This window comes from Microdochium trichocladiopsis, assembly GCF_020744255.1.
Source record: "Microdochium trichocladiopsis strain MPI-CAGE-CH-0230 chromosome Unknown B0I36scaffold_4, whole genome shotgun sequence".
Lineage (NCBI taxonomy): Eukaryota > Fungi > Ascomycota > Sordariomycetes > Xylariales > Microdochiaceae > Microdochium > Microdochium trichocladiopsis.
The window spans coordinates 50,468-64,853 of record NW_025763547.1 but is presented as its reverse complement, the minus strand read 5'-3'; the positions used below and the strand labels follow the sequence as shown (position 1 = coordinate 64,853).

Sequence of the window (14,386 nt, the reverse complement as noted above, 5' to 3'; positions counted from 1 at the left end):
AACCATCAATTTTGATTAGTGTCGGATCTCGAGCCTATAATCCGAACCCACCGATGTCTGAAGCATTTAAAGATATAGTCAATCACACCCCACCATCATCTCCTCATCGCCTCTCATAGCCATCACTAGACATCAATCGAGCCTCTGATTCGGATTCTCACTGCGAAAAGTGATCAGCAGGTCCAAGGCTGATGTGGGACGGTGATGTTTTTTGAGCAACGTCAACACGTCGATCGGTACTTTTCCAGTGGTGGGTCTTCCCGTTTAGGCTAGCGTTAGACGACAAGTTACGTGGGGCATGTACTGCTCGTACTACCTGTGGCTGGTATGTCTGTGGCTATTTGTAACTACTCAGTGGGAGGAGCAAAGATCATTCGTAAACGTCCAGAAATCAAATGATTCAACTAACAACTAGCAATATTAACTGCGCATGTTAACCACGTCACCTCATTGCAGCCATCTCTTTACTCAAAGACGCATAGTGACCCTCGCAAGCTAACGTAGTAGGATGACTTGGCCCTAACACTTTCCTGAATCCATTCAAGGCGTTTCCATAAAGCTTGTCGGTTTCATCGAGTCGATTTTGCTTATGGCAGAGGTAAGCGAGGGAGCAGATGCTTGTACATATGTGGGGATGGTCCTTGCCCAGCGCCTTCTCACGCCCATCAAGCGCCCATCGGTGCATCGCTTCCGCTTCTTCGTACTTGCCCTGGTGCCGCAGCACTCCAGCAAGATTGCTGACGCTCGTGAGTGTGTCTGGATGGTCCTTTCCTAGCGCCTTCTCACGACCATCAAGCGCCCGTCGGTTCATTAGCTTAGGTTCTTCGTACTTCCCCTGGTCCCGAAGCACAAGAGCAAGAATGGTAACGCTTATAAGTGTATCACTATTCTTTGCGCTAAGAACTGCCTCTCGAACCTTCACTGCCCTCCGAAGTAATGCCTCGGCCCTCTCGTACCCTCCAACTTGCTAGCTATACCATCCTACGTTTGTTAATAACTGCGCCAATTGTGTCGCACCCTTAGCATCCGCAGGCTGGGTTTCGATAAGCTGCGCAATGTAAGGCTTAAGTTGTTGACACTATGACCAGTTCTCATACCTCCCCGGCGGGTAATTCTCTGATATGATATGTAGAAATGTCTGCTTCCATCTTACCGTATCACCCACTGACGAGAGCCAGGCTCGTGTATAAAACTGCACGAGTGAGTGCATCTTATAGATGTCTTGTTACACGGTCACGGCCACCAAGGAGTAATCTCGGAGCGTTTCAAGGTTATCATCCAGATCGTCGTCGTTGTTGTGGTTTTCCTTTCCATCGTCGTAATGTTTCCCGATCCTGCATCTCCGCTAATAGTAGCTTCGCAGGACCCATTCCGGTATCTCCTACGGGTGGAAATGGCTCATGAGAGAGAGCAAGTCTACGGCCGACCGCCTCTCCTTCTGGATCTGTTCGAACGTGATCTGCCAAGTCACTACGACCGAGTTCGCCGCCGCCCCGTTACGCCGAAGATCGCCCAGATCTCGATTTAGCAAGCTTTCCTTCTTTTTCTCGCTCTTTCGAAAGTGTTCCAGATACGTTAAGCACGAGATCCGTGGCGATCGTCGGGCGATATACGCGGCTGCCTACGTAATTGCGAGAGGTATGTACTCAAGTACTTGAGCTAGGGGCCCGGCAGCCTCTTCCTCGAATTCGTCTCGAAGCTTCTTCTAAAGTAATTATGTTACTTAGTTCTCATCTATCCGCTATATAGAGAAGACACCCCAGCTGCCTATCAGCCATTCGGCCGCATCCCTATTACACGACGTAATAAGGATCTTACCGTTCCTGCTCTGAGGTAGGAGCGATGCTAGTGCCCGTTGCTTCGACATAGTTATCCCAGCCCGGTCGTGGCGTTTTGGATAGAACACTCCTACATTATCCGCATTGTCTAGTATCATTAGCCATTGTCCATTCTCCGCGTTGAACAGCTAGTTATACACCAGCTGCAGCACATCCACCTTAGGATCATAGCGCTGTGGCAGCTGCAGTCGGTCTGCAATGCCGCGATACGCCTCCTCAAACCGCGCTTGCGTGTCCGCGTGCACCCAGAGCACGTACGTACTCGGCGATTGTTGCCGGACTCGGTGCGCGTACTCGATCGCTACCTGAGACTTGCCGATACCTCCCAGGCCGACAAGGGCGGCGCGGCTGCCAGGCTGCGCGAGGGTCTTGTCTAGCCACGCGGTAACATCTGGACGCTCGACGAAGTCGGCATCGGGAAGGAAGGGCACGGTCGAGAAGGGTTCGGCGTGTCGCGGTGTGGCGTTCTGAGAATAAATAAGACGTTCATGGCCAAAAGCCGTGCTACGCGATCTTGATCAGCTCTAAACACTACGGAGGGCTTCATACAGGGACATACTATTGCACCTCATCAATAGGCATGTGAAAGAACAGTTGCCGCGCGTACGCGGCCGCAGCCGCAGCAGCATATCCATGCCACATGTCATTCTTGTACGAGTCGCAGTAGTCTGAGACCCCTCGAATAACCAGACATGGAAAGTCTGTCAGCGCCCCAGCCGCCTCCATCTCGAAACAGATTAATCCATCCTTGGCGAGTCGGTCCCGCAAGATAGCGTCCTTAAGCACGAGCTCTCCCGATGCGATCGTTCCACGGTGGATTCTGATGTATGTATCGTCAGTCCCATCGGTCCGTCGCGCAATTTGCTGAGACGCCTCGCATCCGCACTCGTCGCAGGGTACCCCGTGCTGCTGGTGGGGGTAGTCCGCCTTAAAGAGACGGTCCTGTCCAGCACCGGGATACGCGAAATGTCGGAGTGTTCGGATTGTCGTATCGATACGCTCGATACTCTTTGCGATCGGATCGTCTCGCACCATCGCTCGTTTGGATGCGAGGTCTTGTGCTGCGTGGAGGAGCACGGTTGGCGGTGGGGCAAGTGCTCCCGTTCGTTGAAACGAGCCAGTCAGCGCCTTGCCGTGGTCGTATTGCACCGCGCCAGAATGCGGCCCGGTCGGTTTGCTGACAATCACATCACCAAGCCGAATCATGCCACTATCCGTCTTGACGGGAACGCCGCCACCGATGCCGACGAGCAAGCCGAACTTGACGTTGGGGTATGTCGTCCGCAACTGCGTCACGACAGCGGCCGCCGAGTTGTTACCGGTCTGAGGAAGACCAGCAATGACGACATTGTGGCTTGCAATGCTCCCCAGGTTGTAGACGTTGTGGTCGGTAGCAGGCTGTGGGAGGCGGTCGTGGTGGGTGTCGAGCATCTGCAGGGCAGCGATTTGTTCGACCTCAAGCGGGCAGACCCAGCCCACCGTGTAGTCTTCCCGCCTGAGTTTCGGTGCTTTTTCTTCGAATGGGTAAAGATATTGTCGATTTCGAGCTTGCTCTTCGATCGATCGTCGTCCACGTGCACGATGCTGAAGTGTAGTACGCGCTACATCGCTGTGAAGAGTTAGTGTGCGAAACGATCTGCGTACTGCAGATGGTAAGCTTTGCTTCAATGCATGACTGGCCTTGTCCATGTCAGGTAAGTGCGATAATTGACAGGAGGTGATCCTCATTGGAAGGCAGAAAGCAAAAACAATCTGAGGTTGAACATATCAGGCAGCAGCGGTGCCTGCGCTAAAAATAACGCTCTGGACTCAGCCGCACTCTTAATTGACACTCCTGCAGGACTTTGTTGACGGCATCTCTTTCCAGTCACATATATGAAGTCGTCAGTAGACAAATTTGTAGACTGCACGACGCTCGTTGTTACGACTTACCTTCTGTTTTATGGTGGCTGAATTCGCACTTGCCACATCGATGGCCGCATCCACGACATTTGAGCGGATCGACGGCCGGACCGTCTTAGCGGGGACCCACGTCTCGGGAGGGGTCCTGAACGTCACCGTCCACGAACCAGGTGAGGGCCACCCCTCCTACGACACAGCAACAATCAGCAGACTGACGACTTGTAGAATCCACACCGCGACACGCCGAACCCTTCTCGACCGTGCCCTTCCTTCCCGATGCCGACTTCGTCGAGCGTCCAGATGTTACCGCGTGGCTAGACAAGACCCTCGCGCAGCCTGGCAGCCGCGCCGCCCTTGTCGGCCTGGGAGGTATCGGCAAGTCTCAGGTAGCGATCGAGTACGCGCACCGAGTCCGGCAACAATCGCCGAGTACGTACGTGCTCTGGGTGCACGCGGACACGCAAGCGCGGTTTGAGGAGGCGTATCGCGGCATTGCAGACCGACTGCAGCTGCCACAGCGCTATGATCCTAAGGTGGATGTGCTGCAGCTGGTGTATAACTAGCTGTTCAACGCGGAGAATGGACAATGGCTAATGATACTAGACAATGCGGATAATGTAGGAGTGTTCTATCCAAAACGCCACGACCGGGCTGGGATAACTATGTCGAAGCAACGGGCACTAGCATCGCTCCTACCTCAGAGCAGGAACGGTAAGATCCTTATTACGTCGTGTAATAGGGATGCGGCCGAATGGCTGATAGGCAGCTGGGGTGTCTTCTCTATATAGCGGATAGATGAGAACTAAGTAACATAATTACTTTAGAAGAAGCTTCGAGACGAATTCGAGGAAGAGGCTGCCGGGCCCCTAGCTCAAGTACTTGAGTACATACCTCTCGCAATTACGTAGGCAGCCGCGTATATCGCCCGACGATCGCCACGGATCTCGTGCTTAACGTATCTGGAACACTTTCGAAAGAGCGAGAAAAAGAAGGAAAGCTTGCTAAATCGAGATCTGGGCGATCTTCGGCGTAACGGGGCGGCGGCGAACTCGGTCGTAGTGACTTGGCAGATCACGTTCGAACAGATCCAGAAGGAGAGGCGGTCGGCCGTAGACTTGCTCTCTCTCATGAGCCATTTCCACCCGTAGGAGATACCGGAATGGGTCCTGCGAAGCTACTATTAGCGGAGATGCAGGATCGGGAAACATTACGACGATGGAAAGGAAAACCACAACAACGACGACGATCTGGATGATAACCTTGAAACGCTCCGAGATTACTCCTTGGTGGCCGTGACCGTGTAACAAGACATCTATAAGATGCACTCACTCGTGCAGTTTTATACACGAGCCTGGCTCTCGTCAGTGGGTGATACGGTAAGATGGAAGCAGACATTTCTACATATCATATCAGAGAATTACCCGCCGGGGAGGTATGAGAACTGGTCATAGTGTCAACAACTTAAGCCTTACATTGCGCAGCTTATCGAAACCCAGCCTGCGGATGCTAAGGGTGCGACACAATTGGCGCAGTTATTAACAAACGTAGGATGGTATAGCTAGCAAGTTGGAGGGTACGAGAGGGCCGAGGCATTACTTCGGAGGGCAGTGAAGGTTCGAGAGGCAGTTCTTAGCGCAAAGAATAGTGATACACTTATAAGCGTTACCATTCTTGCTCTTGTGCTTCGGGACCAGGGGAAGTACGAAGAACCTAAGCTAATGAACCGACGGGCGCTTGATGGTCGTGAGAAGGCGCTAGGAAAGGACCATCCAGACACACTCACGAGCGTCAGCAATCTTGCTGGAGTGCTGCGGCACCAGGGCAAGTACGAAGAAGCGGAAGCGATGCACCGATGGGCGCTTGATGGGCGTGAGAAGGCGCTGGGCAAGGACCATCCCCACATATGTACAAGCATCTGCTCCCTCGCTTACCTCTGCCATAAGCAAAATCGACTCGATGAAACCGACAAGCTTTATGGAAACGCCTTGAATGGATTCAGGAAAGTGTTAGGGCCAAGTCATCCTACTACGTTAGCTTGCGAGGGTCACTATGCGTCTTTGAGTAAAGAGATGGCTGCAATGAGGTGACGTGGTTAACATGCGCAGTTAATATTGCTAGTTGTTAGTTGAATCATTTGATTTCTGGACGTTTACGAATGATCTTTGCTCCTCCCACTGAGTAGTTACAAATAGCCACAGACATACCAGCCACAGGTAGTACGAGCAGTACATGCCCCACGTAACTTGTCGTCTAACGCTAGCCTAAACGGGAAGACCCACCACTGGAAAAGTACCGATCGACGTGTTGACGTTGCTCAAAAAACATCACCGTCCCACATCAGCCTTGGACCTGCTGATCACTTTTCGCAGTGAGAATCCGAATCAGAGGCTCGATTGATGTCTAGTGATGGCTATGAGAGGCGATGAGGAGATGATGGTGGGGTGTGATTGACTATATCTTTAAATGCTTCAGACATCGGTGGGTTCGGATTATAGGCTCGAGATCCGACACTAATCAAAATTGATGGTTGAGAGGGATCAGATGGCTTGAATGTGGTCATTCTTTAACTTCCGGACAAGTTTGAGAAAGTGCATATGTATGGGCGGGCTCGAATCTATGTCAAAAGTCAAGTACCTGTATTTTGGCTCGGCACGCAGGGTGGCTCGCGATGCAGGGATGGACGTTACTCAGTTCGTCGTGACGGTCTGCAGACTCCTCAGTGGCAGGACCTTCGGTTGTGGTTGGTGGCATCCAGGTTCGTACCCGAGAGGTCTTGTTCAACATCGCTGCGGCCGGCCGGCTTTGATTCATTCGCTTCACAGTTGTCCATGGCTGCTGGTTCGCACGACAACTGGCGAGTTCCGTTACTTGGTTCGGTTCATTGTTGTGTTCAGCCGGAAGGAGACTAGCGTGTCTCCATCCACAACCTAACCACGAACCCTGGAGATAACAGCCACAGCACCATCGAGCCGTGTCAAGTACTCTGGCCCTTGTCGCACTCCCAAGCTTCGGTACTTCTGTGTTTCACCTCCACGATCACTTGAGGCTCGTCGTGTCACAAATTTTGTGCTCGTATGCGCATATGCACAAGTATGCATCAAGCACTTCTGGGGGCACATGCACGCTCAATGTGTCCTGGTGGCCGTTTGCATGCACAATGCGCCGTCGCGCATGTAGCGAAGCCAAATTAAGCACAAATCACAAGAGCCACCGGCCATCCGCTTCAGTGCAATGCAGATGTTGCAACAGAAGCACCACAATCAGCGCTTCGGCCGTGCACCAGCCTTTGCTTCGACCGTAGCTCCTCCAGTCATACCAAAGCATCGCGTTGCGTGAGGCATGATGGGATCAGTGTCAGTGCTGCTCATGTGAGACCTGGCAGCTCCTGCATTTTGAGAAAGATCCTCATCCTTCCGTGTGAGGTATAATAGCAAACACGCAAAAGCCTATGAAATTGAAGAGAGATGAGCCTCAGACTTAAAACAACGCTACAGATGATATTAGGGAGCAAACGGCTGTCCGAGATGCCCTACCTGTGCGTCGCATTTGTCCAGTCCTGTATCCGATCCTGCTAAGCCCGGATGACCCGTGCTCATAGAAACTCTCGCTTCGGGAAAGGCGGACACCGGTTTCGAATCTGACTGTAGCGCTTCGATCAGCTCTTGTCCGTAAAAATATACTTCATCTTTTGTCCAATATCCAGAGCGTCTTCGCCCTCCCCCACACAGATGCGATCAGGGTCCAGCGAGTGTTAATTGCTTGGTTATGCTTATTACTTCCAAATTGTTTAGAAGGCACAGCCTCCGTCAACTTTGGTGATGGTCATGCGAAGCTATCAGTGTCGTATCAAAATCCTAGTCTGCGACACTTGGCCTATAATAGGCATTGATGACCGCTAGATCCCCTTTCCGTGCGGCCCTGTCGAGCCCTGCTTGTGACAAACGAACCCTACTCTGGCAGCACCTCACCGACAACTCAGTCTGTCGGTGGCTCGTAGTGCTGCGTGTCAACGAGAGCCGCGGCTGTACCTAGGGCTACCACGGTCTCCTCGATGCATTCCAGGACACTTTTCAGCGGAGGCTAGCCGTAAGGGTCATCGCCCACGACATGTCGACATGGCACTATACCGCGATGATCTGCCCGCCCTCCACGGTAGGTGGCTTCGCCAACGGTGGTCGATTCCAGCTAACCAGGGATAACACGTTTCACGTGCCGCGGGGCCGGTGCGGTGAAGCCCTGCTCTTCTCGACGTTCCAGCTTCAGACTTGCCCTTTACCAACACTAGGATAATTCGTGCTTACTTGATAAGGATTACACTCGTTCCCAAGAGCCTCCTCAGCAAAGGGATAAAACCCAACAATAGCTGACGCCAAACATCCTGATGCAGTAAGCACCAATCGCCGGCCAACTAACGTTCCCGCACGGAAAGATTTCCCGTTTGAGGAAACAAGTGTCCCAATAGCACTGTAAGGATAAGCGATACTCGTATCGAGCGTTGCGGGAATCGTGCGATTTTTAGCGAATGCTGCTAGGCCAGGCATTCCTCTAAATGAAGCCGTGGTGGAACAGTTCAAAGTATCTGAGACAGGCCGGGGTAGGATAGTGTTGAGGGCGTCTCCGTTAAGATAGAGCGATGGATGGCTTATCTCTGTCTCTTTACAGTGCAATGGTTGGGAGCTTCGCGCGATACCATGGACGCCACGGAGTCTGGGAACTCTGTGCAGAGCATTAGCACTATAACAGGTCGATACTGCTAGCATCTACGTGAACTAACATCTCCGCGAATATCTGGGAAGCTGGTCTGTTGAGTGGAGGTTGCGGTATTGATTGTGATTCGGGTAGTAAGCGTTTAGTACAGTACGTAGATTTCGCTCCTCCGTCCTGACATATATGTGACACTGCCGGTGTGAACCCCTTGGACATCCATTCAAGAACTATCATGATCCATTCTCACATCATTTCATCGCATGTCGCAGGACTGCCGTCTACAAATGTGAACGTACGGGGCCACTAGTGGAGCTCGCGAAGAACATTCTCATTGTCTCGTCTGGCTTCTGACACGCATCAGAATCTGGATGTAGCAGAGCGGTTAGAGCATCCTGATTGCCGGATCGTGGGACCGGCTGAGGATTGGCTTTTTGTGGAGCGTGAAGCATGGGGTGTTGACCAACCTAACCTTGTCGTGTCAATACAGAATAGTAGCATTGTGTTTCGAGGCTTTGATTGGCCTTTAGCTCCTGCTTCGGAAATGGCTCGGGTCTCAGGGGTTGAAGTAACATTAGTGGGTGCGCCATAATTAGCGTATTCCGAGGGGCATCCACCCTGGTCCAATATTGGCCGACTCACGTTGCATGATTTCACTGCTTTTCGTGTGAACAGTAGACTCTAGGCTAACACAGAAACAAGCGCTCGGTGCGTCGTTCGCTTTTTGACATAGTGAAGAACCTAGAGCGACACGGCAAGATGACAGGGACCTTCTAGTATGCGGGATCAAGCTGACACAATCATACATTTGTGAAAATAGAACAACTCACGTTGGTAGCGATTAATCATAATGCCAATGATGTCCGAGTAATAATGTACCAGGCCCAATACGTTGTTTAGGCTTAGGGTAAAGTAACGGCCGCAGTAACAGATTCTCTGTTCATACTATCATGAGAACGTAAAGGTCAATTTAATAGTTCTGGCTGGCGGGATCCTGTATCGAGCTCGCTTGTGATGCTTCTTATTATGCATTATGTGATCTCCAGATGGCTGGTTTATCTAGTCCGGGCCGAATAATTTAGGCAGTCGTTATGCACGAGCTTATGTCGAGCATACGTATGTTAGATAAGGTCTGGCATTATCATCCCTGCATAATTTACCGTCAGGATGTGTGCGTGACGACCAGCTCCGAGATCGGGCGCTTAATCAGCAATGCCCTGGTTAGCGCGAGCCAGCTCAGGAGGGCTCAGTTGGGCTCAGTCGCGATGTGGGGATAGCTCAGGCGGCACTCAGGGTTGTGGGCGAGGGAGGCATTTGGTACGATTGATTTTAGTCTGCGACTTTAGGGGTAAATAAGCTCTGGGGTAACCATACGATGTTAGAGGGTTATCAAGGGGAGCAAGGCTCCATACAACCTTGGTGGGTCAACGAACAAGTAAAGGGGTAAACTGGGTTTTGGGTACCCATACGACGTTGGATGGTTATCGAGCGAATAAAAGAGGTATCGAACTCCGGGGTAAGCTATATGAGGTAACACAATAACCTAATCAGCATTCTCCAAAGCTTGAAGGACGAACGTACGGTGTCCCAGTCCTTCCAAGGTTCTACCCTTATGTAAGACGATAAACATGGGAAAGTTCCCGACGGAATCTCTCAGGAGGCATATATAAATTCGCAGCCTTTCCTGTTCATAAAGTGTGTGCGGATAAGATTCTATCAAAGGCCATAAATATCATCAATCACTTCAATCTTCGTCACATCTACAGATATCTCACCGAACTCAATATGAAAATCTTCGACATCGCTTTGGGCTTAATTAGCTTGTCAAGCATGACTTGTGCGGCAGCCGTGGGCCTTAGCATACCACGCGCAGTTGTGCCCGAAGGGCGACACCTCTACGACGGCAAAGCTGTGATCGCCGAACGCGCAGTTGTGCCCGAAGGACGACACCTCTACGATGGCAAAATTGAGATCGCCGAATAACATCTCACGAAGATCGTGCTATACAATAAGACCGAGGGAGGGGAAAGAAACTGTCAACACAAGGGCTAGTAGTGAGCTGGGGCAAAGTGAGATTCCTGGGAAGAACAATTACCTAACGACCGAAGGGAGCACCGCCTAAGTAAGGCTATTCCCAGTTTTGGGATGCTGGTAGATTTCGATAGAGGGAAAGGGGGGGGGCTAGTAACGATAGCACGAGGATGGTGCCGTTGTACTTATGAGGGATTGTCTAATAAGGGCATTATCAGGTAAATCCACACTATTCTGAACGTCAAAGCGTGTGGCTAAAGGTGTGGTGAAAACTGGTTAAATTGGGTTTATGTATATGTAAGCAACCAATTGGGCCTTTGTCTCTGTGCCCGACCTGTGACATTAATGGCTTTGGAAGAGTCTGGTCCTCGAGGATTGCAAATGTTGTGGTATGTGTCATATGAACGGCTTATTGCTTACATAAGCGCCCGGACTTCTGGCGGCGGGCAAAGTGGCTGGGCAAGCGATGTAAGCTTAGCATCGAATCGTCGCCTGCCAACGTGTATTTCTCTCTGCGACTGTGTCATCCCGCCTGTCAAGTCCGATCCACCACCCAGAGGCCAAGGAATCCTAGAGTTCTCTCGGTCACGTTGCGATCAACAGGTAGGCGGCAGCGCGCAAGAAAGGCATGCGTGCCGTGTCGCCAGCGGAAGCGCAAATGTGACGGGGGAGAGCCCTGCACCATGTGCACAAGCTACGAGTATAGGTGCCGATACAACGGCGAGGCCGGTGATGGCTTGCGGGAAGTCAGCCGCTCGAATATCGGCTCGCACACACAGCGCCGTGGCCGGCCAAATCGTTCCACTCTCTCAGCCGATTCTGACTCGACAAGGGTTCTGCAGGAGCGTGAGGATCATGGCAGCAGCAGTACGGCCACTGGAGTTGAGTTTGCAAGTACGATGGCATTCCCACATCTGCTTGGCATCAGCCTGGACGCCTTTGATCTGCCGCGACCGCAATCTTTTGCTCACAACTCTGAGACGAGACGGGAAGGCCCAGAGCAAAGACATCCCAACCTGCGCACAATTCTTACAGAGAAGCAGCTTCAACACCTCTCCGCCATCTATTTTGGTACTATCGGGCCCATCGCGAACATCATCGACAAAGATCACTTTGCACGGCGATCACAGGACTACTATCAGAGTTCGACGGACCCGCGATCTCTCGCCTGTGCTCCAGTTGTGGCGGGCGTCGCTGCTCTAGGCTCGTTCTTGTCGCCGGCCAGACACCCGCACGAGTCTGAAATGGCGCAGCACGCAAAAGTCGTCCTGGAAGACCCGTCACCGGCACGCAGGCTCGACACTGACCACGTTGCCGCATGGGCGCTGCGGGTGCTCTATCTACGCGCCACCACACGTCTAGACATCGTGTGGCTGGCTTCCTGCACGCTGATGCATATCTGCGAAGTTGTCGGCCTCCATGACGAGAAAATGATCAGGAAGATTGCATCCAGAGATGGAACCACACCGGCACAGCAGGACGAAGAAGCAGAACGACTGAGGCGGCTCTTTTGGTTCTCGTGGGCTGGGCACAAAGTCATGGCGTACGAGTATGATCGTTCGGCTGTCCAAATTAGGAGAACAACCTGTCGACCTGCGAAGCCGGTATACGGAACCATTACCAATCAGTTTATCGAACTTGCCCAAATCATCCCGCAGTATGACTTGACCGCGATTGAGGAGGATGACACTATCGACACAAGCAGCGACCTCTGTATGCGGGTCAGGGAGCTGCGAGAGTTTCCAACTGCCCACCCGTTTCTCGCGGTCACTAAGGCAGACCTGGCATTCTGCTTCTACCGCCGCCTGTACCACCTCGGCGTGTGCATCCCAGCTAGCGTCCTTGATTTGATTGTGGATATTGGACACGAAGGTGTCATTGCAGCTGCCCAGCTGGCTGGCAAAGGCCGGGTCTTCTGGAACGTCATCGGCAGCGTCTTCCACTGCATCAGTGTCTTGCTGGCGATCGACACGCCCGCTGCGATGGCGCATCTCCCAGTGGCTGTTGGCCGGTTAGAGGATATCAGCAAGGTTGCACATGCGCATCTGGCGAGGGAGGCTTTATCCATGGCAAAACACCTGCTGAGCTTGAAGATGGCGAGGAAACGTGCCGAACTTGCCCAGCTCGAAAGTATCGGAGCTTCTGCGCAGATGACTGCCGCCGGGACATCAGTCGATGCTGCCCATGCGGACAATCTCGATATGGGCCTGGATGTCGACTGGGACCAGTTCCTCGTCGAGCCCTATCTGTGGATGCTCGATTCGGTGCCTCGGTGATAGACGCTCGCTGTGAGGAGACTCAATTTTCCGGGGCGGTGTGATTATCGTCCGTGCAGTAGGCGCTACAGACAAAGCCATAAACTCCTCACTTGCGGAGTTATGATTGCCTCCGGCGTTTGCGGTGTTAAGGTTTGGTCACCAATGCCAGCGCTGTGGCGGCAGGTGCGGTTATTGCGGATGTTGCGGGATGTTCACGAGGGGAGCGCAAGCACGGCGTGATTCAACAGGCCGAGTTGCCTGAAATTGAGGAGTCAAGGAGACCAGGCGTCACGGTGCGGAATTCGTCTGGATCATTGGAACGGCGCGCAGTTTTCAATTTGTGTATATATAGAGAAGACTTTTTCTCCCTCCTTAGTGTTACAAGAACTCGTCAGAGCGAAGCACACCTATCGATATCAACAGCTCTTGTCAAAAAGCACACAAAATGGCCAGATATGCGAAAGACCAGCCTGATGGCTTCACAAATGCCATTGAGAGCGTAGCGATTGTCGGGGTGAGACCACCCGCACAAGCCGTCCCATCTGAATAGTCTTCACATATTGACAACAACTTGCAGGCGGGGGGAACGGTGGGATCACGCATTGTCAGCGCCCTGGTTGAGGGTGGCAAACACACTGTCACTGCGCTGTCCCGCAAGGGCAGTCCGAACAAGATTGCCCCTGGTGTCCAAATTGCAACGATCGATTACGACGACGAGACCAGCATCGTCGAGGCTCTGCGCGGGCAGCAATGCCTCATCATCACCTTGGCACCAGCTGCACCCCCAAACACACACAGTAAGCTCGTGCATGCCGCATCCAAGGCCGGTGTGCCGTACATCGTGCCCAACAACTACGGCGGCGACATTGATAACGTCAAGATGGGTCAAGAGACAATGCTGGGTCCCGTGGCCCGAGCGAACCGAGCGGAAATTGAGCGGCTTGGTATGCAGTGGATCACTATAGCTTGTGGCTTCTGGTACGACTACAGCTTGGCGGGGAGCGAATGGAGCTTCGGGTTCGACTTCGCCAAGCGGGCTGTTACTTTCTACGACGATGGCAGTACGTATGGTACCTTTTCGACGCTGGCGCAGGTCGGCCGGGCTGTGGCCAAAGTGCTCAGCCTCAAGGAGCTCCCTGACGACGAGGGCGACAAGGGGCCCACGCTGTCGTCGTTCCTGGGTAAGGCTGTTTATGTCCAGAGCTTCAGGGTCAATCAAAGGGAAATGCTCGAGAGTGTCAAACGAGTGACGGGCACCACGGACGCCGACTGGAAGGTCAGCCACGTGGACAGCAAGAAGCGATACGAGGAAGGCCTCGCGCAGGTGCAGAGCGGGGACAGGAGCGGGTTCATCAAGCTGCTGTATGCAAGGGGTTTCTACCCCGACGATCCAGCCGACTTCTCTGCAAAGACGCAGAACGAGCTGCTTGGACTGCCAGAGGAGAGCCTGGACGTGGGCACAAGGGCCGCACTGGCCATCGTGCAGCATCTGCAGAGCCTCGCCAAGCGTACCGCGGCATGATCAGATAGATACAAACAAAAGATTGCCAATTGACGACGTCTAGGGGACGGACCTGTCAGGATCGAATTTGGAGAATGTCGCGCGAGGCCACCCCACCGGGCCCCAACTGGACGACCCTTACGAGGAGACAC

The 14,386-nt window shown here is 52.8% G+C and overlaps 6 protein-coding genes across 6 annotated transcripts; 4 read left to right on the top strand and 2 right to left on the bottom strand.

Moving 5' to 3' along the window:
- Positions 1–2,396: 2,396 nt before the first annotated feature.
- On the bottom strand, positions 2,397–3,527 carry B0I36DRAFT_373296 (ankyrin repeat protein; the record flags this gene model as incomplete). The annotated part of the gene is made up of 2 exons (XM_046160178.1): positions 2,397–3,346; positions 3,437–3,527. The coding sequence occupies 2 exons, from the start codon at positions 3,525–3,527 to the stop codon at positions 2,397–2,399; spliced, it is 1,041 nt and encodes a 346-aa protein (XP_046013404.1).
- Positions 3,528–3,810: 283 nt separating this feature from the next.
- Positions 3,811–4,303, top strand: B0I36DRAFT_361365 (uncharacterized protein; the record flags this gene model as incomplete). Its single annotated transcript, XM_046158465.1, has 2 exons — positions 3,811–3,910; positions 3,966–4,303. The coding sequence occupies 2 exons, from the start codon at positions 3,811–3,813 to the stop codon at positions 4,301–4,303; spliced, it is 438 nt and encodes a 145-aa protein (XP_046013403.1).
- Positions 4,304–5,050: 747 nt separating this feature from the next.
- On the top strand, positions 5,051–5,828 carry B0I36DRAFT_406976 (uncharacterized protein; the record flags this gene model as incomplete). The annotated part of the gene is made up of 1 exon (XM_046161832.1): positions 5,051–5,828. Exon 1 carries the CDS (start codon positions 5,459–5,461, stop codon positions 5,825–5,827), a length of 369 nt encoding a protein of 122 aa, XP_046013402.1. The 5' UTR covers positions 5,051–5,458.
- A 1,172-nt stretch (positions 5,829–7,000) lies between these two features.
- On the bottom strand, positions 7,001–8,281 carry B0I36DRAFT_347761 (uncharacterized protein; the record flags this gene model as incomplete). The annotated part of the gene is made up of 3 exons (XM_046156598.1): positions 7,001–7,186; positions 7,274–7,425; positions 8,017–8,281. The coding sequence occupies 3 exons, from the start codon at positions 8,279–8,281 to the stop codon at positions 7,001–7,003; spliced, it is 603 nt and encodes a 200-aa protein (XP_046013401.1).
- Positions 8,282–10,996: 2,715 nt separating this feature from the next.
- B0I36DRAFT_319619 (uncharacterized protein) lies at positions 10,997–13,155 on the top strand. Its single transcript, XM_046153439.1, has one exon. The coding sequence runs from the start codon at positions 11,159–11,161 to the stop codon at positions 12,749–12,751; it is 1,593 nt and encodes a 530-aa protein (XP_046013400.1). The 5' UTR covers positions 10,997–11,158; the 3' UTR covers positions 12,752–13,155.
- A 23-nt stretch (positions 13,156–13,178) lies between these two features.
- On the top strand, positions 13,179–14,255 carry B0I36DRAFT_347759 (uncharacterized protein; the record flags this gene model as incomplete). The annotated part of the gene is made up of 2 exons (XM_046156597.1): positions 13,179–13,247; positions 13,311–14,255. 2 exons carry the CDS (start codon positions 13,179–13,181, stop codon positions 14,253–14,255), a joined length of 1,014 nt encoding a protein of 337 aa, XP_046013399.1.
- Positions 14,256–14,386: the final 131 nt, after the last annotated feature.

What these genes read in the sequence shown, in the direction of transcription:
- B0I36DRAFT_319619 (XM_046153439.1), top strand. Translation starts at nt 11,159, where the DNA reads ATGTGCACAAGCTACGAGTATAGGTGCCGATACAACGGCGAGGCCGGT.